The sequence below is a fragment of the Malaya genurostris genome, chromosome 2 (assembly GCF_030247185.1).
Source record: "Malaya genurostris strain Urasoe2022 chromosome 2, Malgen_1.1, whole genome shotgun sequence".
In the NCBI taxonomy this organism is placed as follows: Eukaryota; Metazoa; Arthropoda; class Insecta; order Diptera; family Culicidae; genus Malaya; species Malaya genurostris.
Window position 1 is genome coordinate 75,043,127 of NC_080571.1, and position 27,828 is coordinate 75,070,954.

Genomic DNA, 27,828 nt, shown 5'->3' on the forward strand with positions numbered 1-27,828 from the left:
CGACCATAAGCTTGACTCGGTGCAACATACTTCATGTTGGTCATGGGCTTAACCCGACGCAACAGTTTTTTTTTCACTATTAATATTGACCATGAGCTAAACTCGCTTCAATAAACTTTATGTTTGCCATGGGTTTAATGGGCTTTCTCATCTATCTATCTATATATCTATCTATATATATATATATATATATATATATATATATATATATATATATATATATATATATTTATATATATATATATATATATATATATATATATATATATATATATATATATATATATATATATATATATATATATATATATATATATATATATATATATATATATATATATATATATATATATATATATATATATATATATATATATATATATATATATATATATATATATATATGTAGAGACCATTCGAGTAATCGCATCACTTAAGAACGGAACAAAAAGGAAAAGTGGGAAAAATCCATAAAGTTGTTTTGTATGGACAATGGATTTTTCCGCTGAAAAAGTCGCCTATGCTTGCTAGATCCTACGATTGATGTTTGGCACGCAAGAAGATGCTCAGTATTACGCCGTTGAAGTAAAGAATACTAGATCGTTGAAAAATTGTTTGGCGCGCAACAAGTAGTTTTGGGTGAAGATTTTACATGCATGTTATTCGTTATTTTGAAACACGTACTGAATAGGGTATCACGATCATTGCTTGCTTAATGACTTCAGGGGCGGGTAGGGTCTAACACTTTCGAAAAATCATTCATTATTTTCTTTATATTATCTTTTAGTAAAACATTTCAAGAATATTCATTGAAATTTTCAAGCCTATTGGAACGAAACTCTGGAAGTTATGGACCTTTATTTAATTATTGGGGCTGTCCATAAAAGACGTCACGCCGCAAGGGGGAGGGGGGTGTTTCATAAAACGTGACCTTTTTTGACAGCGGTGGGAAGTTTTTGGAATGTGACGTCCAATATTTTCAATGAGCGCATTTTTGAAATACCTAATTATATTACTGCTTTGCCCTATTTCCTGAAAAGATCTCCACAATAAACGTTTACATTCTATAGGAACATGTGTATTCGTTGATGTAAAACAGGGATTCCCAAAGTGGTCGATATAGACCCCTTGGGTTCGATATCCTTTTTGCGGGAGTCCACGTAAACGAAAACTGACTATGGGGGTCGACGAGGTTTAGAAATCGACCCCCTATTGTTCGATATAAGAAGTTATTTGAAATATTTACGCTAAAAAAGTTGTGTTTATTTGACCATCCGCAGAAATTGGTAAGTATTTTACATCAATAATAAAAAAGCAAGAAATCGAATTTTTAAAGGAATTTGTTGATGGGGTTCTGAGGCCTAAGTTAGTTTTAGTAAAGGGTTCCATGACACAAAATAGTTTGGGAACCCCTGATGTAAAAGCTTCTTCTTGTAAATTCGAAAATGAATGATGCAGGAAATCATTTCTGTTGTGATCAGCAAAAGTGCACGGATCAACGAGTAAATTAGCGAAATTAATAACTTTGCCTAATATGAGTAAAAAAGAAAAAGATGCCTTCAACGGTTTAACTTAAGTTATGCATTGACAATTTTTTCAGTAATTTGATTTTCTAGCATTGATAATAGTATATCATAAGAATTTCTCTTACCTGATTCTGATCTAGTTTATTCAATTGTACTCCATTTGAAAAAGGGCGGGAGATCAACGATTTCAGACGTGGATCATGTCATGTCTTATCTTGATCATATGTTATTTTCCTCCACCAACATCAAAACTTATCGAATCATCCAATGATTGAACTTACATAAATCAAGAATCATTTTAGCTCAAAATCACTACCCATCTTGTGACGGAAGGTCAGTACCGATATTGATCGATGTGATTTAAAATTCACTGATCATCTGATCATGAAAAGATTCTCCGGCAGTGATCTCGTTTCGATGAGGTTTTGGTCTTTATTTTCTTAGCCCTGTATGCGACATTAAGGAACTATTATACTTTACCTAAAACTATATTGTATCTGTGTACCCCTACGAGGAATAAAACAGATGATTTAAATGTTTCATCAATCCCAACCAAATACTTTTGTTAATTTATATAATTGATATTAATTAAATAATTCCGATGATTTTGTAGTTTTGGGGATATTTTTTAATCTAATGACAGCATGTAATAAATCGATTTTTCCCTCATATTTGTATGGTTTGTCATACATATTGAGATGAATTTTATTTATTTTGAATTCGTGACATGTGACATAGGCGGGGTGGGGAATCTTTGCTTCTGTGACAATTTGAGACAAAGGGGGATGGGGAGTCAAAAATCGTCAAAAAAGCGTGACGTCTTTTATGGATAGCCCCATTCTACTTCGATTGACTACGAAACTTGGCAGAACATTCTTGAAATGTTTCATTATAATAAGTTATAAAAGAAAAAATATGATTTTCTGAAAGTGTTAGGTCCTACGGGCTCCCTGGAGTAATAAATTGATTGGATAGACAAAAAACTTAAAACGCGTTTTTCTCGATAGCAGGTTGATTTGTTGACTTCTGATTAGTCTGCGCTGAGATACAGTGGACACTGCAAATCATGATTTTTAAGAAGCATTCTCAAAAGTACCTCTTCACCGACTTATTTCTCAATATTTTTCCACGAAAAAATTACAGAATGTTGTTCGAATGATGCTGTTGTTGTTCTGAAAAAAAAATCGCAAAATGGTGATTTTTTCAGCATTTATTTAGGATTCTGCTGCTGAAATAATAAGGTCAAATAAAAAGATTTTTCTTGCGTTTAGCATGTTGAAGTTCCTTCAGCCGCTTCGAGTAATTTTTTAAGGGTAGATTACTTAAAAACATAATGCTTAGGCTGCTATTCATGACATTTGTAAGCTGCTTAAGCCAAATCATTCCATTCCAACTTTGTATTACTTGACCAATTACCAAAAGCAAATCGTGAATACCATTTCTGGATGAGAAATCGTGGTATTCAAATACCATTACTACTACTGTATTATGCATTGGCTTGAACGATGAGAAGAATACTTATACTCACTTCTCATGTTCACTCCACTAGATCAGAAAAATTGGCGATTTTTTCATATAATTCTTTCTGATATTGACTAAACGCCATTCGTCAATTGTAGATCGAGTACTAAGTAAAATGATGAGGTGACTCAACTATGATAATTGGAGCTTTCGAATATTCAATTATTTCTCATTTAATCGCTAAATTGTTAATCGAAAATTGATCATGTGATTGTCATGCTACGAACATTCATCAAACAAGATTAAGTAATATCAACAGACTAGCGGTAAAGCAACTTATGGACAACCGCTCAAAACAGGTTTATTCCTTCCGATAATCCATTATTATTTACCATTAAATTTTTCAACGTCTTCAGTCTACAATTAAGCCTTACAAGGACAAACAACAAGTCGCTTTAGGAAATCTGCGGAATCAATTGCAAGTATTCATCTTGGTCATCTCTGCTTCATCGTTCATCTCATATTTCGAAACAATTAGTTTAAGGTTTTACAAACAATCTCCTGGAAACAATCATTGTTGAAAAACGCAATGGCAGTTTCTCCACTATTGCTTGATAAATCGAAGAAAACATCAGTTTATTCAGAAAAAAGATGCCAAACAAATTGAGATTTCTGTTTTGAATTTCTGTTCGAAGACAGCGAAGAAAACTGCTTTTGCGTTTTGCAACAATGGCTGATTTCCTGATATGGTGAATTGCCCCTGAAGAGAGATCTCCAATCTCTGTTCAATGCACTGACTCAAGGGATAAAATGGCAGTCGGTGCATTCACTTAATTTTTCCATAACAAAATCTTTTAACATGTATGATATTTCGGGCAGAAGTAAATGTGTTGGATACGAATTCATCGTAATTCGTTTATTTTAGGCTAAATAATCAGTGAAATAATGGGAAGAAACATCACCGTTTGACAATTCTGCTGTCAGAAAAGATAAATTTAAAAAATAATTTCAAGCGAGACGAAGTTCGACGGGTCAGCTAGTCGTTTATAAAACATTTTAAACGTATAGTGGTTTTCAGCTGGACATAGAATGCGACGGAATCGTCGCAGGATAGCGAAATAATGAGCGTCAGAACCACTGATGCCAGGTTTGCAGATTGGTATGTAAATTTGCAATTTCGTTTGTTAGCAGACTTGCAATTAAGCCGACTTTTTTGCAGATTTTCGAAATTTTTATAAACAATTGTCCATTTTAATGACATTTGCTATTACTGTAGGGTTTTCGTTTGGTTTTTTCGTCATACTTCTAAATATTGAGGTCGAATAGGACCATTTCTAAAACGCAGACGCCTAAAATTTCACCTGGCATCGCTGCCAGAAAATTAGACAGTTGTTTTAACCCCTTCGCTGTCTGTTGTATTGAAATTAACTAGCATTAGAGCCAAAAGAAAAATTAATCGACTGTTGGATTGAGGCCAATTGCATTTTCAACTGGTGAAATTCCTTAGCGACAATTGTTATTTCATTGTTCATCGAAAGCATCAACAAATGTATATCTGTCAAAGACGACCAACTTTTTAGAGTAGACAAATAGCACAATCGAATAAAGCACGAGGTTTTGAAAACCAAGGCGTCGATTAATACAAAATATAAATGAAAAGGGAACATACTAAGCACAAAATAATCATTATGTACGATTCAGACGATCCGTCTTATTTTGTCACAGTCAACATTAATTACATGCATTCTTATGGAGCCATTCACACGTAACGTCACCGTCACGGAACGTCTTGACGGACGGAGCGTGTGAACGTTCCGGTAAAGAAAGTATTAAACTAATTTTGACGGAAGCTGACGTTCCGGTGGCGGTGACGGAAAGAGGTGGATCGTCTGAATCGTACATTATGTCAAATAAATAGCAAACGCTTAAAAAATCCGTGCAAGTTTTAGCCGTAATCTGCCTCATACGCATTATCAATATGAATTCATTATGACTGAAGTTTTCTTAATAATAAATAAAAAATTAGTCATTGTAACGGTCAATTTAAAAAATATTTTTTTCTGGCTTGTGGTCTCGAAGGGGTTGAATCGATGCGAATGACAGTTTCGCGATCTTTGCGGCATTTTGTCGCTATCTTATCGCATCGCAATCTTTTCTAGCGACAGTGAAAATCACTATACTATCGATGAAAATGAATTCAAGATTCTCCAGATCAGTTTATCATGGCAGGATCGCCAATGTGATATTCTCCATCTAGCAGTTATCAACTTATATTCTACATACCCGTTCGACGCCTTTCACTCCTCGTCTTCCACCGTCATCCAGACTCTCCCGCGCTCTACACGCTAAACCAATCATACCCACACTCAATGTGGATATCAGATAATTCAGGATACCACAATAACAACCGAATAATTACTACAAATAATTGCTGACCGAAAAAAACTGCTTTGAGGACCTGAGGTCCACGGTATACAAGCTGGGAACTGTCTTATTTTTTAGGTTATACTAGTTGATGCACAACAAACAAATATTTTGAAGATTACCACAACATTGTATATGAGAATAGTAGTGATATGAGAATGACATCAACCATCATTACACCACAATTTTACTCGAACTTATGATTTTAATATAGGAGACGAATGAACACTGGAGCTGAGATGAGTTGGGATACCGTTACCCTATATAACCAGAAGACGGGTTCGACTGTTTTCAATAATCCATTTGATAAGATTTTCGAGTAAACGACCTGATGTTGACCATTATCTCTTTTCGATTTGCACCAAATGTTTGTTGGTAACCTTTAGAGTGATGCTCATTTTCAACTGTAATTCTTCCATTTTGAGTGGAGACCGGAATCGGTATGATCGCAACAGATGACACATCATGATCTTCATCGACATAAGACCATACTTGTAACCGATGCAGTTCCGGGGTCCTCCACTGAACGGTAGATATGAGTACGGGTGGCGTTCCGCTGCTCGTTCGGGCAGGAAATTGTCGGGGTTAAACCTTTCCGCTTGTGGTCCCCAGTACTTAGGATTACGATGCACATTAAACACTCCCAATATGATGACAGTACCTTCGGGAAGCGTAGCTTTTGCTGTAAGTGTAAGTATTAATACTGAAACCAATTGTTCAATAGATTCAGATTACAGATTTTGGTAGGAGCGGTGCAGGTTCTGCCAATGACTGCTCCAACCGGGAATAGACGCATTGTTTCCTTGATGACCATTTCGGTGTAGTTCAAATTGGCGAGGTGATCGTTATGCACGGGGATTGAGGGATCTTGCGATCCAATTACGTTTACTATTTCGTTGTACATTTTTTCTTGAATGTCTTGGTGCATGGCCAGCATGAGAACCACATGTGACAGAGTCACAGCGGATGTTTCATTTCCTCCTACTATAATAGTATCCAGCTCGTCTCGAATATCGGCATCATCGAAAATGTCTGTCTCTTCTGCGATCCGTAGAATTTGATCAATGTAAATCTGAGGCTTTTTCTCGTCTTCAGCACGTGTCGGAACATATTTGGATTTGCTTCTTTGCTCTTGCTTAAGTTTTAAAACCTTGCGTGCCATTTTGTAAGCCTTCTCAAAACTCTCCTTCTCCAATTGGAAATTTTTGGTTTTTTCGTAGATGAAATCTGGATGGAGCCAGGGCTTGAACACACGCTGATTTATTAGTTCACATGCTCTGCAAGTACAAAATTAAATTAAAAGTCTTTACCCACAATGGCAGCATCAATACTCTTCGATAGCCCTTATGTATTCAGTTCCTTCGTCGCTCTGCAAGTCCATATCGGTTCCCAACGTGGTAGCTAACAATTGTATCGGAAAAATTGTTTGTTCAATAGAAATGTCGTCCTCGTTACTCTAATAGTCTTACCGCAAATCATATCCAAAGTACATCTTGCAATGTCCTCATTGATTTTGAATTCTTTCCGCCCGACATGCTTCTCAATTCTTTGCACTAAAATTGCACTTTTCAAATTGAATATTGGCAAGAAGCTGGCTAAAATATTAGGACTAAAACATGGTGACAAAAGCTTCCGGTGGACTTTCCAAACACTGGCTGGAGATGAAAATAAACCTTTTTCGCAGTGGAAGAATCGGTAAACATCGGCTTTCTCCAGGCAGTTGGGTGAATTCAAAACTATTTGCAAATCTTCCGGGTTATCGATGAACACCACAAACTTCTGACCGAGCCAGGCTCGAACGGGCGAAGGATAGGTTTTCGTAATGTCGTTTAAAATGGCGAACTGTTGCTCGTTGCTTTTTCCGATGAAGAGATGACCACAGCCGATGAATGGATATCCTTTCGGTCCCTGTAGTTCGGCAGAAATTCGATCAAAACGACGGTTCTTCCAACGAAACACGAGATACGCGGCGACCGAAAGTAGAAGTGGCAGCGCTAGAAAGTGCCATAATAAGAACATTTTCGGACTAGCTGTCGACTTAGAAAAGTACTGCTAAGGGCCGTTGGTTGCTTTTATAAAATGTACTACAACTCGATTAACCCTCCAAGTGTCATAGCATATACGAATGCTACGAACACAATTTATCTGAAACAAACAGAAAACAGTTCTCGCAAAACAAGGGTCATCTTGGTATGATCACTTGTCTGCGGTGAGAATTAGACTTGTTTTCCAAAAGTGCAACTTCATTTATAATGATTACGGATGTTTAGCGAAAAACGGTGCACTAATGGCGTTAATAATGAGTGTTGGCACGCAACGACACTTTTATGTTTTGTCATTCTACTCATATGTACGTGATGCATTTTTTTTTCTTCGTCGCCTGTTGAGAAAAATTGTCTTTGTTCGATTCGCGACAATGCATTTGCAAACAGTTTTGCTGGAACTGTTTTAACACTAGCTCAATTTATTCATGACGTTCTTCAAATAAATTACACGCCCCGAGTAGCAAATGTAACTTATTGAAATTTCAACATGTTCTACAATTGTTTTAGAATTCTTATTTGATATGTTCAGAAAGACGTCGAAATCGATTGTGCAACTTATCACTGTTAAGTTTCACAATTCTGTCGGAAAAATCATTGTAGAACAATGTTGAGTACATTTGAAAAATGTTACTAGGATGGTCCTCATTTAGATTGAATTCTGAAATCTAACTTTCTTAATTATACTCAAAAATGATTTTGTTGTACAATGAAGTTGTAGGAAATTTTATTTTGAGAAACTTTGCTGAAAAAAGCATCATCAATTTTCCCGAATAAAAGTAGGGTGTCTCCTGAAAATTCACTTTTTTTGTTCTAACTTTTTTGTGAAACGTTCTACGGGAAAGTTGTCTTCAAAAGAGTTGTTGTACTAATCATCGCGCACAATTTTTTTCAACCAAGCTTTTTCATATGAGCTACCAGTAAAAAGTTATGATTGTTTTTTCATCGAAAGCTAGTCAAGCTTCAAATAGATCGATAAGAATGTATCCTATACGGTTCCTGAAAGGTCATAATATAAGTGAAAATTTAAGAGAAAATTGGAAGGGTGTTATTTAACTTATTTAAAGTAGTCTTAAAAATACCTTCAAAAATCTCAAAAATATTGCATAACTCATAAACGCCTTAACGTATCAACATACTTCCTTCAGCAAAATAATACTATCAAATTAGTTCTACAAGTGTTCCATACATTGTTCTTTCGAGAAATGAGACACACAAAAATTACAGCCGAAAATAGATTGCAGAACAATTTTAATTAATTTATTACCAAAATAACTACCTTAATTGAGTTTGAGCAACTGAGGATTAGAGATACTGTGTAATATGGTTATTCCGAACTAGTTGGCCATGATAAAGTGTTTTGTGTGTGCTTTGACTTACAAAAAATTTAGTGCTTTGACTTACAAAAAATATATTTTCGGCTGTAGTTTTTGTGTGTCTTATTTCTCGAAAGGACAATGTATGGAACACTTATAGAACTAATTTGATACTATTATTTTCCCGAAGGAAGTATGTTGATACGTTAAGGCGTTTATAAGTTATGCAATATTTTTGGGATTTTTGAAGGTATTTTTAAGACTAGTTTAAATAAGTTAAAAAAATAACACCCTTCCAATTTTCTTCTAAATTTTTACTTATATCATGACCTTTCAGGAACCGCATAGGATACATTTTTATCGATCTGACATCTAATGAATATTTGAAGCTTGACTAGTTTTCGATGAAAAAACAATCATAACTTTTTACTGGTAGCTCATATGAAAAAGCTTGGTTACGCAAAATTATGCGCAATGATTAGTTCAACAACTCTTCTCAAGACAACTTTTCCATAGAACGTTTCACAAAAAAGTTATAACAAAAAAAGTGATTTTTCAGCACCCTACTTTTACTCGGGAAAATTGATGTAACTCGATCAAATGAAGAGCTAGAGAGGTGCTTTTTTCAACAAAGTTGCTTAAAATAAAATATCCTACAACTTTATTGCACAACAAAATCATTCCTGAGCTCAATTAAGAAAGTTAGATTTCAGACTTCAGTCTAAATGAGGACCACCCTAGTAACTTTCTTCGTCAAAAGGAGCGTCATTTGATTAAAAACAACTTTTGTGAAGACACCAACTACAAAAAACTAATATTTAATAGTGAAAATATTTTGTCGCGCTAATTTCCTGTTTCAGACCATATAGGGTAACAGAGGTATTTTGGCCCGCTTTAGGATCGATTTTATTTTGGCCCACTTTGTAAAAATATCCATCAAATGTTTTAATATCTTTGAGAAATCCTTCCGCAATAGGTAATTTAATGTGATTAGCTTCAAACTGATGCAATATGGGTTACCTAAGATCGATTGAATCCATATAGTTTGTTGAGTGGGCCAAAATATATGAAGTGGCCAAAATACCTCTGTTACCCTAGTGCAATGGCTATAAACTCTCCACAAGATAAAAACCTATTTAATTCCACCTAGTGGTGTAATGATGTCTTTCTCATATCAATCACACTATCATATATAATACTGTGGTATTTTTCAAAATAATTTTCTTCGACTCTTAAAAGTATAACCGAAATCGGTTTGTTTGACCGTCTACTGATAAAAACTATCAATTGGAAAAGATTTGAGGTCGATTTAGAATTTTTTTAAGGTTTTTCCCCATTTTAAGTGATGGTATACAATTTTTAACCCACTTTACCCTATTATTCCGGATCCGGAAGACGGATCCGCATGAAATTCAGGAATTACGTATTGGACCACACCACCTTTCATTTGAACCTAAGTTTGTGAAAATCGGTCGCGCCATCTATGAGAAAAGTTAGAACATACACATACACACATACACACACAGACATTTCGCGTACTCGACAAACTGAGTCGAATGGTATATGACACTCGGCCCTTCGGGCCTCGGTTCAAAAGTCGGTTTTCGCAGTGATTGCATAACCTTTCTATATGAGAAAGGCAAAAATGACAAGCCGGATTGAGAAAGAATGCTGAGTCCGCATAGTTTAAGCCGCCTCATTAATTTTTGGGTCAATGTGTGCAGTTTTCTTCAAATTCAGAAACAAATACAAAAAATTTAAAATTTGAAATTCGAAAAATGTTGTGTAAGATTTATCTGTTTGAAATGAGCGCAAAACTAGTTTCTTTTTTAACAAATACTGAACGAAAAGTTTAGTTTATCAAAGCTTTTTCGCAAGTGAATATTACCGCTTAAACAACCTGTTTGTGCAACTTCAGCGCATGGGCTGACCAAAACTAATACTTACAGTGCGTATCACAAAAGTTGAACCCCCAAGATGAATAAATATACTGTATTATAGTTTTATTTAACTAATTTGTTAATATTTTTTAGCGTTTCGCCTTCGGCTCGTCAGTGCCTAAAAGCAGTTCAAATTGAACTGCCATCTCGTGCTTAGCAGTTCAACTTAAACCGCTAAGCAGACGCAAAGTTTGCACTACTTATGCAACCCTCAAATAATATTGCACAAGTGCTATATTATTTCTGACGTCTCAGGCGTAAACGAGTGACGGTTTATTACTGGCCGATTTTTTCAAACTAAGATGCAAATAAAAGGACTTGAAATTCTTTAAAATGTTCACGAAAAGTTGATCCAGATCCGACTTCCGGTTCCGGTATTACAGCGCAATGAGTGAAAAATATTCAATTTCGTGAGGATTTTTTCAAAAGTGATGGCGAAACGATGTAGCTCTTTTATATTTAAAATTGCTGGCTCCTAAGTTTTAGGAAATCGCTGGGAATGCTCTAAAAGGTAAGCGACTGTACACAGATCGAATACTTACACCACCCTCATAACACCTCTTTTAGCACGAACGGGGGGAGTCCATTAGACCAACAGGGTTTCCACCGGACTGCGGCAAAACAACTCCACAACTAGGGATACTCAAAAGCGGACTGAATTAAAACCCTTTCGAGGTAACCGTCATGCAAGAGCAATTACGTATGGCTCATTGTAGCCGAGGAAATCGTAACGAGAGCGAGAACCAGTGTAAATTGTTTAATAATCACCGGCTTTAATTTCATCCTCTTCTAAATGCCCTAATCTAACTTTTGACTTACTAACTAAATTCACAAAATCTTTTCTTATTTACTACTGACGTGACACGATACCTGGTATAACAGCTTGTTAAGTTGGGACGTTGGAATTTCATTTAACGTGGTCCCTTCGGTACTCCCTGCTCCCATCACCATCAATTCTGGTTTGCGATGTGTGTTTTCTCTAGGCGACCTCGTGATGCTAACAAGATGGCGCCAAATCACGGTCGATACTAGCCGCACTTCAAAATGGCGTTAATCGACGATGGACGCTTAAGTGGTTGTTATGGCGGTCGATCGCTGGCGTTTCTTTGGTAACTTCACTCCACGCCATAACCCGTTCTATAAACTGTGAAGAAAGATCGGAACTTGTTCCGATCGTAAAGAAAAAGGTCCGGCAGACAAGCGAACTGCCTGACTGACTGATACTGAGATATTTGTTCAATTTACGCGGTTTAGATTTTTCTTCATCCACTAGATATAAGTTTCAGTTTCCGTCGCGGTCTAGTTCTGTCTTGCTGGACAGTCACGGTCTAAAAAGATCGATTCATTTCCAGCTAAGCTGTTTTATTAACTAGTGTTGTGAGACACGACTGACATTTATCGGAATGCAACCAAAATTCTCGACAAAAATGCATACTTTTACAGGTCGTTTATTGTTTGGCAACACGGTCTCAGGTGGCTCCATCTTTGGACGAACCTCACCAAGCCTCAATGCTCAAACCACTATAGAGTCAACACAAGAACGGAGCAATCGACAGGGTCTGACGGAAGGTACCCTTCCACTGCTATTCTGTGTAGCATGACACTTATCGAGTGCCAAGTGCGATACCCAAGAGAGGGAGAGTAACTCGCTTACGAGTAGCCAAGGGAAAACTAGGAAGAGATGAATTGGTGGTGGAGCCAAATAGGAATTTACATGAAACCCACAGGGTTACAACGAAAATCAATTTTTTATAAAATTTACTGGAAAATTTATCTAGTTGGCAGACCTTGTTAGTTAGTGGATATATGAATCTACTTTGAGAGTTCCCGGTTTCCGTTTTCGAACGCTCTGGTAATAGTGAAGAAAAGCTACAAAAACGGAACTCACTTCGATTTCTCAGCAACGGTTGAACCGATTTTCACAAATCGTAATTTAAACTAAAGCTCTCAGTTACTTAAAAGTTACTGTGCAATTTCATTCAGATCCGACTTTCGGTTTCGAAATTATGCAATTTCGGTACGTATCGGTACGTGCTGGTAGGGCAGAAAAAAAACCACCGCGTAGCACACAGCATGCTTTGTTCAATTTTGTATAGCGTACAGGGTTGTCACATTTTAATCTATTTTAACTTGACATAACCGTTTGCAAATTGAAAAGGTTATGGTAGTTTATACCCAAAGAATGTTTTTGATTTTAGTCGAGTTTGAAAAAAAAAATTTTACAGAATTATCTAGTGATGTTTTTGAAAATATAAGTAATATGAGAAAGGCATCATTACACTTTTAGTAGGATTAAAAAGGTTTTTTGTATACGCTTCAGAGATTGATTTTGGAACAAATGCCTTCAGAAAAATTCTTTCCCCTTCTACTGATATAATTAAAATTGTCGGTATTTTACCTAGAAGTGAGGCTAAAGTTAAAATTTGCCCATATTGCGTGATGGAGAATTCATTTCAGAGAAGTTGTAGTTGTATTACAAAAAAAAACATGCCGAACACATGAGCTCTTTAAAATGGATTGGTGCTGAGATATGAAGCATTGTATATAGGAGGTTTAGAGTTCGCTTATAGTTTGGAAACGAACTGAGCAAATATCTGTTTGTGTGTATGCATGTGTGTCTGTATATGTGTGCAAAATAAAGAGCCGTGAATTTCAGAGAAGGCTAGACCGATTTTGCTCAAACTAGTTGCAAATGAAAGGTCTTGCAGGAAGTTTTTGTTCTGGGATCTGATTACTTTTCAAGTTATGCAAACTTTTATTTAAACATTTCCTGATTTTGAGTTGTAGATTGTAAGTATCCGTCAACTATTTACGGAGATATCTATTTTCCATATCCCAATAGTTGGGGTTTTTAACGAAGCACGATGAATAGACGCATCTTTTAAGTTTTCAACGTTAATTGTGATAGATATTGTCAAAAAACTGTCGGAAGTAACAGTCAATTGATTTCAGAACTTGACTCACAACCAAAGAGTAATTTCCAAAGACACTCAGTTTGTTAAAACCGGTCCGGCCATCTCCGATAACACTAAGGTATATATCCAGTGGTCCTATCAAAAGCTGGTTTTCTCAGCAAACCTCTTAACTTCCTATAAAAAAAAAGTAAGAGGTTTACAATGAATCTTGAATAGAATCATAAAACTTTGTTCGACTAGTGAACTAGCATGACCCACAAATTGAAACACTTTGAGGAAAGCATCTTTCCCTAAATGACTTCAACCTGAAAGTTGAATCCGGTTGAAAATCAATAACAATCTTTAGAATCGTAAGAATTCTAAGTTTGAACCTAAGTTTGTGAAAATCTGCCATCTCTGAGAGAATGAAGTGAGCTACATTTTGAAGTAGTTGATTACCAATGGTGGCCATCCACAAGCAAGGTTTGCACAATATAAGAATTACAATTAATTTTACATTGCCGTGCATAGATGCACGTTCATTAAAAATGATTTTTTTGTACTTATCAACCTGTAACTCTGGAACCGAAAGTCGTATCCAAATAAAATTCAACAACGTTCTATGAAATTGTAAGACCTTTCATTGGAAATCAGTTCAGTCATCTTCGAGAAAATTGAGTGGGTAGTTTTTGAAATTTTTAGCGCATACTACCCTGTATTAGCAGAGCCGGAAGTCGGTTCCAGATGAAAGTATCGTTCTATGGAAAAGTAATACCTCTTATATGAAGCTGATTCGAAAAGTATACAGTACTCAATCCTCCGGCTATCGGTTCAAAAATCGGTTTTCGCAGTAATTGCATATCCTTTTTATATGAGAAAGTCAGAAATGCGATTTTCCTAAACCCTGTCGTAAAATGCCCTTCTTAACGAAGGTTAAATACTAACTTTTTATTTTGCTTCATATGAAATATGGTCTAGCGGAAATATGATCTTATAGTAGTTTATGCTAGATTTATGAAGTAACTCTTAAGACTGCTACAAGTATTTATAAAAATTAAAATTGTTTCTTGATATATCTATTCTTAAACAAAAACTCCTTGATAAACACTTGTGAAATAGAACTGTTTGTTATCAATTAATGATTATTTATTTGTAGGGATATTTAAACTCACAAAAGATTATATAGTTTCTATATTGAGCATTCGCTTCTACTCTGAAAAACATAGCTATCCATAGAAATAAATAATTTAATAATTTAATGACCTAATAAACTGTTTCCCTTTTCCTCAGTTTGTATGGCTTGGGTTCAATTTTGTTGTATTCTGCAAAATCTTCTCAAACTACCACCACGAGCCAAGATATTATTACCTGAGTAAAATCCTAGGGGTAAGTTTTGATCACAGATAACAGATACGGGAACATTATATATTAATACTGAAATTCCAGATTGGATTATGCATATCCCGTGCAACTGCTCCGGTGCTAAATCTCATCATGGCTTTGATAACGCTTCCTATGTGCCGAACATTCAATCTTTTCATGAACTCTCTGTTCGCTCGATGTTCTATTAGAGCGTTGGTTTTCTATCTAGAAAAAGTTAAGGCTGTACATATAGCGCTGGGTGCGTTTTTGATTATCGTTGGTAGTAAGTAGATTCAAAATTTTTTTATGACCTAACTAAGATTATTGAAATATAAAATTCTGTTTTATAGTGATACACACACTGACCCATTTAGCTAACATAATCAATTTCATTGAGCATTATAACGAAAGGTTCCCTACTATCAATTGGGCTGTTAGCAAACGTGATGTAAGTTCCGCAATACAATGTCACTGTATTTTGTCTACTACTTATAGGCTTCTTCAGAGCTAGAGTAATAAGCAACTGATAGACGAAATACGTATCTATCCAGAATAAAGAAAGAAAAAGTAGAATTACATGAAAGATTATTCCAGACTTTAGCTAACTAGCTTTGAATAATTTTCTCAACAGAGTGTTTTCCGACTGCTAATTGCCACTCCGACGGGATTCTCGGGTTGTGTAATGATGATTGCTCTGTTTGCCATAGCGTATTTCTCCAGTCGTCAAATGCGAGATCGGTTCTACAACAATTTCATTACTTCACATCATCTTTTCATTGTGTTTTACGGCATGATGTTTTACCATCCGCTCAGGTAAGCATAGACTGTCGATCTGACGGGCTGAACCGATTTCAATAACAACTTCATTCCCATTGTAGCAATATCCTGAAATATCAGAGTAACGTGAAGGCTCATCCAAACGGTTGCGATTTGATTGATGAAAACATTTTCCGGAACGATTCGGTTCTTCAAGCTATCTGCAAAGAAGATCCTGAGTTCACAGTAGATGAAAAACACGCGTGGATTTGGCCCTTGATAGGATTATCTGTGTACGTCCTAGATGTTACATATCGCTATCTAATTATTCATTCGAATAGTAAAAGGGTTAGTACATTGCAATCGTATGTACTTCCCGGAAACGGTATCTACCTTAAACTGCGCTTTACTTGCAACAAACAAATCTCGGTAAAACCGGGCCAGTACGTTCTGATCCAATGTCCTGCCCTCTCAACTCTCGAGTGGCATCCTTTTTCCGTAGTTGACGTAGGTCAATTCACTTTTGTATTTCCTCACAGATTTAATCAGGTTATCAAATTTAGTTTCCAACAGCCATCCATAATACGGTGTCTTTGGCAATCGCAGTGCGAGGTGACTGGACGCAAAAACTCTACGATGCTGTCTTGGAGAAAGAACGTTTCAAAAAAAGTTCTGGAGGAATTGAGTACTACAGAAGAATCAAATTTCTCCTCGATGGACCGTATCCGTCACCAATGGCTAGTATGCTCACGAACGAACGCATAGTCTACATAGCCGCAGGAGTCGGTATAACACCATTCGCTGGTTTTGTTAGATACTTACTGTAGGTGGTTCCAAATACTATGTCCAACTCATTGACTGACCCGTTTTTCAGAAATATGAATGCTAATCACCCTTCTCGAATACATCTGATTTGGATAGTGAAAAATGCAGAGATGTTCACCTGGTTTGCGGATGAAATAGCCAAACTTCAAGATAGGGTAAGTGTCACTCGATTATGGATAGATACAATTTATATTTTCAGTTTACTATATACGATAGAGTGCCTACTTATTAACTTTCTCGATTACCACCTAAATTGTCCCACAATACAATATTCGTCAGCCTAAAAAAAACAAATAATTACTAAAATCTACATATTCTTATAATTACATGTAAAATTTTTCAAGACATTTAGATTAGCTTGGTTAACCGTTCGCGCGTTTCATTCGATTGTTTAAAAAACATTACAAAATAGTTTAACCGGGATTGTTAAAAAGTACCAAATTTTGATCTACGTGGTTTATAAACGGTCCCTAGAAGGTAAAATTTGCACTTCCTTGAGTACTATCATTCTATAATTTCCATTTCCTTTTTTTCTAAAATGGTCTCTGATTATCGCAAAAAGAAAAAAAATGAAAATATATTCATGAAAGGAACTTGAAAAAAGCTAAAATCAACCGGTGAATGAAATAAAAGATAAAAGATAACCTTTAATGAATTCTCAGCGACCCCATCGATACTTAATTTTTCGGATTGATTCAAGAATATAGCAAACAAACTGATCTTGAATCTGATCAGAGTGCAGGGTATGCGGCTAATAGCATATCTCAAGGCAGGGATGACAAAATCAGAAACGATTTTTGAAAAGAAGATAAATGGATTGAATATCCTATGTGAAGCTATCGATCTTAGAGATGAGGGAACCGTTACGTTTTCATTAGTTCGTTTTCGATGTGCTACTGATTCAATTAAAAAACAAGAGTTGTTTTCCATGATCACATATTGACTAACCCTATATCACATATAGGCTGAGATCGTCATTGTTATGACGCTGATGTGGACCCTGATGGGTAGCGAAATCCCCCGATGAATAGCGAAATAGACAAAAACAAAATCTCAAATTAGTGTCGGCGGCAAAGTAAGAGGAAAAAATAGACTCGTGATCGATATGTGTGCTTCTGTTGTATTTGTTTCCGTACATATAGGACTGTAAAGTGAATGCCGTGGTGATCAAGTACAGCGAAGCATGCTTGGTTTCGTCTAGTCATTTGGATTTTCTCTTCATGTGGTAGTTTGATCAGTAAAACAATTTCCCCGGTTAGGAGTTAGCTACGGGTTCGAGTCCTGCCTCTGCGGTAACATTTTCGCGGTTTTCATTACATAATTGCATTCACATGTCAATTTTCCAATCTGTTTTCCCCGCTAGATTCTGATATTTAAAACTAGCTCAAGACTGTAGAGATACTAGCAACACGGATTCTGGTTTTTACAGTAAATGTTTCATACTCGATGTAACAGTGTAATTTTTGTTTTTTGGCATATGCATGCCCCTCACTTAACTTCCGTTGTCAAAACATTACTAAACTTCCCAGTGAAATTTGTAGACCCGCATAAGTCCGATCATCGGTCCGATTATCGGACCGATTGAGCACGATATAGGGCCGATCGTAGCGCTTCAATCGGCCCGTCATCGGACAATTCTGCACCATTTGCATCAACCGCGTCGACATAAAAAAAAGCTTTATGTTTACATTATGCATCGCTAGAGAAACAGAGCGAAGGAATATCAAACAAGGCATTTTCGAGCCGACGTCTCCCCGATAGGGTGTGAAAGAGTGTTAAACATTCTTTTGTTTCGATCATAGAGGCTTTAACCTTTAGGTCATTCGCCTCTTAGGGCCAGAAAAACTCTGACCCTATGTTCGAGGTTGGAAATCCAACCCCGATATATCTCATCACCTGAGTAATCAGACATCCGCTCTCTGCTTTGGTATATCTTCACTCTTTTGTTCTACCGATACACTATGCAAGCTCGAAACGCAATCAAAAGCTTTCTTGCACGATGCGTCCGATGTTCGGATTTACTGGGTTGCTATGAATAAAACTACTTCTAAATCTAACGCGTGTTTTCTGATTGTCGAATAATACGTCTGATTCCGTAAGTTCGTGCGTGGCTGCTTGGTAAATTCCCACAGGTTATGGGCCCAGAGCACAGGAGTCGCGAGTGTTTGTTCGAAAATCAATTTTTTATTGTTGGATTAGTGAAACCGATTTTTTTTTTCATCGCCATACAATGAGTGAAAAACTGGTATCGTTCACGAAGTTAAATGCTTCTAACTACGAAAACTGGAGTTTTAAAATGAAGTTGCTTATGATAAAAGACGGATGCTGGGAGGCAATTGACAGTGTGAAACCAGAGCCTGTTACTCCAGAGTGGGAGGTAAAAAATCAACAAGCTATGGCATCTGTTGGATTGTCGGTTGAGGACAGCCAGTTGATTCATGTGAGAAAAGCTAAAAGCGCTAAGGAAGCGTGGGAAAATCTTGAAAAGGTTCATGTTAAAAGGACTCTAAGCACGAAAGTATCCCTTATGCGAAAGATTTGCCGACTCCGAATGGAGCACAACGGTGACATGGAGGCGCATATTACTATGCTGACGGATTTGGTGGAAAAATTAAACGGATTGCAAAACAACGCTGTTTTGGATGATCAGTGGGTGGTGGCAATATTATTCAGTAGCTTACCAGAAGAATACGAAACGCTAATTACTGCTCTAGAAGCAAGGCCGGATGCTGATTTGACCTTGGATCTTGTGAAAGGTAAATTAATAGACGAATGGTTGAAGAAGCAAATCGTACAGAAGGTGATATTTGCGTGGAGTCAGCCTTGCATGCTGCGGTCAGTGAAAAAGATGTTATATGCTATTTCTGTAAAAAGATAGGTCATAAGAAAGCAAACTGTAATAAGTGGAAAAAGTGGAAAGAAGAAAAATCTGGAAATAAAGCTAACAGTGTAGTACAGGTTAACGTTGAATCGGCTGAATGGGCATTCACCGCTGGTGCCCTTTGTACGGGAGTCTGGATTTTAGATTCCGGTGCGACTTGCCATATTGCGAACAACCGTGAATTTTTCGGAACGTTTGACAGTACTGCAAAAGAAGAGATTAGTGTCGCGAATGGAGAAAAATTATTATCCGCCGGGAAAGGATCCGGTAAATTAATTGTCACTGATAATGCGAATCGGAATCATGTGATCACAATGGATGGTGTGATATTAGTTCCTGAAATGAAAGCGAATTTACTGTCAGTAAAGCGATTAGTGAGTAAAGGCTATGAAGTAAATTTTGATGGTAATGGTGCAACTATTACTAGAAACGGATATGTTGGTGCCGTGGCTGAACTTTCAAATAATTTGTTTATATTAAAAATGGCAAACGAAAGTGCATCGTTTGTGACACAGAGTTTCGAGTGCATCTATGATAAGCATCGAAAATTGGGGCACAGAGACAGTGAAGCTGTGAAGAAGCTCCCGTTTATGGTATCAGGAATGAAGATTAAAAATTGTAACTGTCGCGAAGAATGTGAAGTGTGTATTCGCGGGAAGATGAATCGTAAGCCATTCCCGAAGGAATCTTACAGCAAGTCGTCAGGCGTTTTGGACTTGATCCACACAGATATTTGTGGTCCTATGCGAACAGCAACGTTAAGCGGAAGACGTTATTTTTTGACGTTCATAGATGATTTCAGTAAGTACACATTTGTGTACATTCTTGAACGGAAGTCAGAGGTAATTGATAAGCTGCGCGAGTACGTGGAAATGGTTTCAACTCAATTCGGTAAGCGACCGAAAACACTCCGTTCGGACAATGGTGGTGAGTACACTGGGAAGGAGGTCAGACGATTTTTGAAGCAGAATGGCATTATCGGTCAATTCACTGCACCATATTCGCCACAACAAAATGGAACTGCGGAGCGTAAAAACAGGTATCTAGTGGAAATGGCTCGATGTATGTTAATTCAAGCAGGACTAGATGACCGCTATTGGGGCGAAGCCGTTGTATCTGCCAACTACCTACAGAATCGCCTTCCTTCTCGCACTATTCCTGCTACACCGTATGAACGTTGGCATGGAATGAAGCTAAATCTGAGCCATGTTCGCACTTTCGGTATTGATGTTTACTGCTACATTGCGGGTGAGAAGCGAAGTAAGCTTAACGAAAAAGCAAGAAAACTGAAACTAATGGGCTATAGTGATGTATCCAAAGCGTACCGTTTAATCGATGTCTCATCTGGCAAGATTACGATAAGTCGAGATGTTAAGTTCTTGGACAATTTCGATCATGTGCCTAATAAAGACGATCGTTCTCCTAGTACTGAAGCATTGATACCATTAATCGGAAATGGCGCGATCAGAGTTCCGGACGCGGTTGAGTGTTGCGATCCCACAGCGGAAAATTCAGATGAAGAAGACGTCTGGGAGGATGCAATAACGGCTAATGACGATGATGTTTTGAGGAGATCAACTAGAACAACGAAAGGTAAATTACCACATCGTTATGCCTGTTCAGTGGAAGCCGTAGGTATAGATGAGCCCAGAACATTAAAAGAGGCGTTGTCTGGTGTAAATAGCGACAACTGGAAAAAAGCAATGTTAGATGAACTCGAGTCTATAAAAAACAACGGTACCTGGGAACTGGTCGATGCTCCAGAAGGCAAACGTGTATTGGGATGCAAGTGGATTTTTAAAATTAAACGCACCAGTGATGAAAGTATAACCCGATTTAAAGCCAGACTTGTAGCTCAAGGCTACAATCAACAATATGGCAGTGAATATGATGAAGTATTCGCACCTGTTGTTCGTCAGACTACTTTCCGAGCCCTTCTGTCTGTTGCGGCGAAACGAGGAATGTGTGTAAAGCAATACGATATCAAAACCGCGTTTCTAAACGGAGACCTTGAGGAGGAGTTGTTTATGCGTCAACCTCCCGGTTTTGTAGTTCAAGGTAATGAAAGCAAGGTCTGCCGACTGAAACGAAGTTTATATGGGTTGAAACAGAGCGCTCGTTTGTGGAACATCAAACTTGATGGTGTACTGGAAGGTGAGGGTTTCAAGAAAAGCGACGTGGACCCATGTTTGTACAGCAATGTGGTAAACAAAAAATGGTGTTATATTTTGGTTTACGTCGATGACCTGCTTATCGCCAGTGAGGATGAAGGAATTATCGTGTCGATCAGCCAGGCACTTGCCCGTAGCTTTGATATTATCAGTTTAGGAGACGTTTGTAATTATGTCGGTATCGAAGTAGACCGTGATAGTGCTGGTGATTTTCGCATCTCACAGAGAAAGTACATTTCGGAAATCGTGAAATCCGTCGGTTTACAGGGTGCAAAATCGTCTTCAATACCCATTGATGTTGGATATTTTAAACCAAACGCTGAAGATAAACCTCTTGAAAATAACTCTGAATATCAAAAGCTAGTAGGAAAGCTATTGTTCGTTGCTGTTAATAGTCGGCCAGACATTGCAGCATCCGTTTCAATCCTTAGTCGGAAGCTTTCGAATCCTACGCAACGAGATTGGAATGAATTAAAAAGAATCGTACGCTACTTGAAGGGCACAGTAAATCGCACACTTCAGGTCAGCAGTCGTGAAGATAACTCTGGATTGGTGGGTTATGCTGATGCCGATTGGGCAGAATGCCGACTGGATCGTAAATCTAACAGTGGTTTTTTGTTTAAATTCTGTGGTGGTACTATATCATGGTCATGTCGTAAACAGACATGTGTTTCATTGTCAACTGCGGAGGCCGAATTTGTCGCTTTGTCCGAGGCATCTCAAGAAGCGATTTGGATTCAGCGTCTACTAGTCGATTTGGGTGAGAGCGTTAAAACTGTACAGCTGAATGAGGACAACCAGTCTTGTTTGAAAATGCTCAGCTCGGATAAGTTTAGCAACAGGACAAAACATATTGACCCTAAATATAATTTTGTTAAAAATTTGCATCAAACAGGAAAAATTCAATATGTGTACTGCCCATCAGAAGTGATGATAGCTGATCTACTAACTAAACCATTGGGTCGAATTCGCATAGAACAACTTCGGCAATTGAGTGGTCTGGTCATCTGAAGCCGATGTTGAGGAGGAGTGTAGAGATACTAGCAACACGGGTTCTGGTTTTTACAGTAAATGTTTCATACTCGATGTAACAGTGTAATTTTTGTTTTTTGGCATATGCATGCCCCTCACTTAACTTCCGTTGTCAAAACATTACTAAACTTGCTAACTACTACTACTTCTAAATCTAACGCGTGTTTTCTGATTGTCGAATAATACGTCTGATTCCGTAAGTTCGTGCGTGGCTGCTTGGTAAATTCCCACAAAGACGGCTCTACGTCTTAACAAAAACTAGAACACAAATCGTTCAATTAAGCTTGCAAAATGTTTTTTTCTGAAACAGCTTGCTTGGGAATAGCACGTAGTTTCACATTGTGTAAAATGTATTGACCCCTGGCATGCTGATCAATACCGACGCTGGTCACGTCCGAATCCAGATCCACTTGGGAAGGAAGGATTGTTAGTTCAATTCATGTTGCTACTAGAAACCAAGAAATCCTCTGCATTTCCACATGCATCACAGGAAGAGGTTTTTTGTTAGTAAGTTTATCATTATACCAGCTGACCCGTCGAACTTCGTCTCGCTCAAAAAATATTTGTTCAAATTTATGTTTTCGGACAGAATTGTCATACGACTAAGTGGTTAACGTTTCTCTCCATTATTTTTCTGATTACTTAACCTACAATCAACGGAATTCGACACATATTCGCTTAGGCTCAAAACGAAATATCACAAAAATAATGTGAAAATGTGAAATACTTCTGTTAAGCAAAAATTGAACAAATGTACAGATTATCTTCTCCTCTTTTGAATCAATGCACTGAACAGAGATCCCTCTCTAATGGCTTCGACATAAAAAGAAAAGTTCCTCTTCTGGAGTTGTTCATTCGATAGAATAGGATATATTTACAATTTGTATTTAGCCCAAGTAATCAAAAGTTCGTAAAAAAGATTTGGCTTAAGCAGCATACAAAGCATTCTGAGCAATCCGTTTTTAAGGAATTACTCATTTCCGACGTAACGGAAAAACTTTGAAGCAGTTCCTTGTGCAGCTTTTAAGCAGTGAGAAAGTTTTCTCAGAACTTGTTATGTTCGTTCAAGTTGCCAAAAAGTGCCAAGCGTACTTTAGAGCTCTAATAAAATAGATATTTTTGGTTGCTTGGAGAGACGACGCTTAAATTTCAATTTGAAATTGAACTTACCAATTTGAACAATCTTCACAGGATATTAAATATAACATGGCAGTCTCAATCCACTATAGTAATCATTTTGAACATCTAATTGCCACTTATTATGTGCGCTTAGTGTAATCTAAATCATTAGAAAGCAAAATGCAAAGAAAATCTCTTAGTTCGACTTTAGTTCTTCTAAAGATTGTTGCGCGCCGACATCTATCTATGATCTATCAACCATTGGCGACTTTTTCAGTGGAAAATTCCTTTGTCCATACAAAAAAAATTATGGATCTTCCTACTTTTCCGGTAAGTTTTCCTAATTTTTTTGATGTGCGAACCCGGTGGGGGTAAAAACTGATCAAACAAAAAATAATCATGTAAATCCGTCCATCCGTTCTTACGTTATGCGACTACAAAGAATGATCTCTGCATATATATATATATATATATATATATATATATATATATATATATATATATATATATATATATATATATATATATATATATATATATATATATATATATATATATATATATATATATATATATATATATATATATATATATATATATATATGAAATTATCATGTGTTTATTACCACGAAATTTTTTCCGAAGTTCGTAAAACTCCGGACGTCCGGCTGTCGGGAGGTTAGCTATCGATTCATACATTTAATTGAATTGTAACCCTTGTATTTAGCATTCGATTTTTTTCAATTCACTTGAGTTTAAACGAAAGCAGGTAGTAAAACCTTACAAATATGGAAAACAAAATGATTATTCATGTGTTGTAATCAAACGTATCATTTTAAACTGTCCTATATACTCGGATGAAAATTTTCAGTTCACATAGAGATTTGATTTAGGTTTTTTTTTTTAGCAAATAGATTTATAAAATCATTTTCGTTTAAAATTAATCAAATAATATCTAATTACAACCTCAAATACAAAGAATTTCCTAGATTTGAAAACAGCACCCAACGTAATTCTTCGAATTTTAAAATTCATTTTACGTTTTCTACATGAATATTAATTAAGGAGCGGGTAGGGTCTAGCACTTTTGAAAAATCATTTATTTTTTTATTTGTGTTTTCTTATAGTAAAACATTTCATGAATATTCTGTGAAATTTTCATGCCTATCGGAACAAAACTCAGCAAGTTATGGACTTTTATCTTCGTTTATCTCATACTGCGAAGAAATAAGAACTAAGCGCATAGGCCCAAAACTTCTGTTTTGATTGACTTAAAAACTTGACAAAACATTCTTGAAATGTTTCATTATAACAAATTACATTTCTACATATAAAAAACTAGACCCCAACGTTCTCCTTTTCGTTGTTTGTTACATTGGGGAGATTTTACACCTACAAAATGGCGGATTTTTTCATGAAAAATCGTAGTTTTCACTTTGAACAACCACCAAAAATTTAAAAAATAAGAAAAAATAAAACAAAGACGTTGGGGTCTAGAAAAAATCTACTCTAACTATGCTGCGTTCATTTGTTCACTTCTGATAAGTCTGTGCCTCAAAAATACCTCTTCACCGACTTATTTCTCAATATTTTTCCACGAAAAAATCACAAAATATTGTTCGAATGATGCTTTTTAACATGCAAAACATTTGAATTTATTTTGTTGAACGATAATTCTGAAAAAAAAACCTTTAAACCCGACCCACCCGGAAGAGTTTTAGACTAAGATTTTCGCTATTCTTGAATTGCAATTTTAAGCAGTATGAATCGATTGGTTTATTTTTCAACCATATGGAAGATTTATTAAGTAAAATCAGGAAAAGAAGCGCCGGATTTTGTTTCTACGCACACATTGTTGGTATTACTCATACGCTTGCAACGAGTCTTGCTCCTTGATGAATTTCCGTGGCTGGAGATCTTTTTGCATACACAAATCTCAGTAGAACGCTAATTTCACCGCTGCTGGAATAAATGATTATCATGGATTTTTTTTACTGTACGAACAGATAGACAAATGACTACTGAATCAAAGCAACATCATAGATAGCTGCTAGAGTAGTACACGAACAGATACTACTTGTCGATTTCTAAACATAAGCGAACATCCCTCGCACATCATATTGAAGCTTTGAATTTTCATTTGGATTAACCATAATCAACGTAATTAATGATTGAATACTTCATAGTTTTGGAAACAGAATAAACCGGATCGGTTCACAATGAAGTTCTACTGGACACAGAACTACAACCAAAACATGATAGAAGAATACTTCAGTGATTATCCCACGCTCAAGGCTCGCATCTACAAAGGCCGTCCTATTTGGGAGGAAGTGTTTATGGAGTTGGTTACGCTGTACCCACGGTAAGCCAACTAACTGAAAGCTGTAAGTGCCGTTAAATAAAACAATAACATTTTTTTCGTGTATTTGCAGAAAGCCGGTTACAATCTATAGCTGTGGACCGAGAAGTTTGACTAAAGATGTAAAATCATTTTGCAGGCAGCATAGGAAACATGAATGTAAATTTACTCATCTTCACTGTGGATTTGGATAGCTCATGGACAAGGACTACTCTACTCGTTTCAGTTATCACTTGTTGTATTAGAACTGAAAGAAAGAAAAAGTATTAACTTATTTATTAACTCATTTAAAAATCATACTTACACAATAAATAGGTAGTTTCAATGTTCTACTTCGTAATATTTCCTAATCTGGCAGTTTATGAAACTAAAGTTGGTCAGAAAACTCTAACGTAGTATCAATCTTTTTAAGAATTTTTCTCAGGCAAATTATCATCTCACAATTAGCAATTTCACCAGCCGCCAAAAAATTAGACAAGCTTCGCTGAAAAAAGGTAATCTTTGTCATGGCCATTTTCAGCTGAAAAATAGAACAGATGCTGGAAGTAATTATTTCGAATATCGATAAACTAACGAACCTCACACAACGATACAGACTGCAGTGTTTTCCTGTTGTGAACCAAATTATAGTGCTGTTGAAAAACTGAACTCTTACGAAACGACACCTACCGGTTGAATATAGTTTAATATTACTCAAAAGTTTAATTATAATCATAGTTGTAGCGTACCCCGCAACACTCTATTTCTTTCACATCGAAGTCTTCCTGAGGTAGATCACTAAATTTTCGCAACAATGTAACTAACTTTTCTCGAAGAACTCCGAGTGAGTAGAGAAACATCTTTCGGTAGAATTCTTTATGAAAGACGATTGTATCGTATTCTGATAAAAATATTCTCATATCTCTGACCAGCTCTGTCAACTAAATTCAAATAAATTATTAATTGTTCCAAATGGACTGTTTGTCGACGCACCATACTGTTTTGCATAGAATAATCGACCTTTATAACCATTTTGAAAATGTTTCCACCTTACGATTAAGCAAACACTGATGAACGAGAGTCAGTGTCGATTCAGAGTACCACTGTTGAATATAATTATCCATTCGCTGATCAACGTAACCGCTCCACTACTGCTGCAGGATTATAATAGTTGCTTATTGACATATTGAGAACTGAGCATGTCTGGCTCGTAGAAAGATCTTGTTGTTTGGTCATTGAACACTTTGTAGAACGCCATTTTATAACAGTAAGAATAATCCCGACGAATGCCATCCCGATCAGCTGTATCGTTGATACTAAACAGAACATTTTTGTTATTTTAAACAAAAAGGAAGACCAGACTGATATAAGAATTTGTTACGAAAATCCCCTTTTCACCTTTTTTTATATATATAAAAAATAGGTATAGAATTCGCTCAAACTTTCGAAAAATTTTCCGAGGCCCGGAGGGCCGAATGCCATATACCAATCGATTCAGCTCGACGAACTGAGCAAATGTCTGTGTGTGTGTGTGTGTGTGTGTGTGTGTGTGTGTGTGTGTGTGTGTGTGTGTGTGTGTGTGTATGTGTGTGTATCTGTATGTGTGTTGTCAACTAAGAGGTCGAGATCTCAGAGATGGCTGGACCGATTTTGATCAAACTAGTCGCAAATGGAAGGTCTCCCCGTCACCTAGAACGCTATTGCATGGTTTTGAGATCGGATGTTTACTTTTTGAGTTATA

At 36.6% G+C, this 27,828-nt stretch overlaps 2 protein-coding genes and 1 long non-coding RNA gene across 3 annotated transcripts in view; 1 reads left to right on the top strand and 2 right to left on the bottom strand.

Annotated features, from left to right (window-relative positions):
- LOC131430462 (NADPH oxidase 4-like) overlaps positions 1-26,314 on the top strand; it is a 29,960-nt gene extending 3,646 nt beyond the window's left edge. Inside the window, exons 2-10 of the mRNA XM_058595476.1 lie at positions 14,894-14,989; positions 15,050-15,248; positions 15,316-15,413; positions 15,597-15,778; positions 15,844-16,228; positions 16,285-16,544; positions 16,596-16,701; positions 25,936-26,111; positions 26,182-26,314. Coding sequence (XP_058451459.1) covers positions 14,894-14,989; positions 15,050-15,248; positions 15,316-15,413; positions 15,597-15,778; positions 15,844-16,228; positions 16,285-16,544; positions 16,596-16,701; positions 25,936-26,111; positions 26,182-26,302 — 1,623 coding nt within the window. The 3' untranslated portion in view covers positions 26,303-26,314. The remainder of the gene's footprint in view (positions 1-14,893; positions 14,990-15,049; positions 15,249-15,315; positions 15,414-15,596; positions 15,779-15,843; positions 16,229-16,284; positions 16,545-16,595; positions 16,702-25,935; positions 26,112-26,181) is intronic.
- LOC131430461 (cytochrome P450 4C1-like) lies at positions 4,543-7,616 on the bottom strand. Its single transcript, XM_058595475.1, has 4 exons — positions 6,881-7,616; positions 6,743-6,812; positions 6,147-6,688; positions 4,543-6,093 (listed from the first exon to the last, which is right to left on the bottom strand). Exons 1-4 carry the CDS (start codon positions 7,428-7,430, stop codon positions 5,753-5,755), a joined length of 1,503 nt encoding a protein of 500 aa, XP_058451458.1. The 5' UTR covers positions 7,431-7,616; the 3' UTR covers positions 4,543-5,752.
- On the bottom strand, positions 26,139-27,271 carry LOC131430463 (uncharacterized). The gene is made up of 5 exons (XR_009229532.1): positions 27,081-27,271; positions 26,837-27,028; positions 26,687-26,773; positions 26,413-26,628; positions 26,139-26,355 (listed from the first exon to the last, which is right to left on the bottom strand). It is a non-coding gene; the product is annotated as an uncharacterized LOC131430463 (long non-coding RNA).
- Positions 27,272-27,828: the final 557 nt, after the last annotated feature.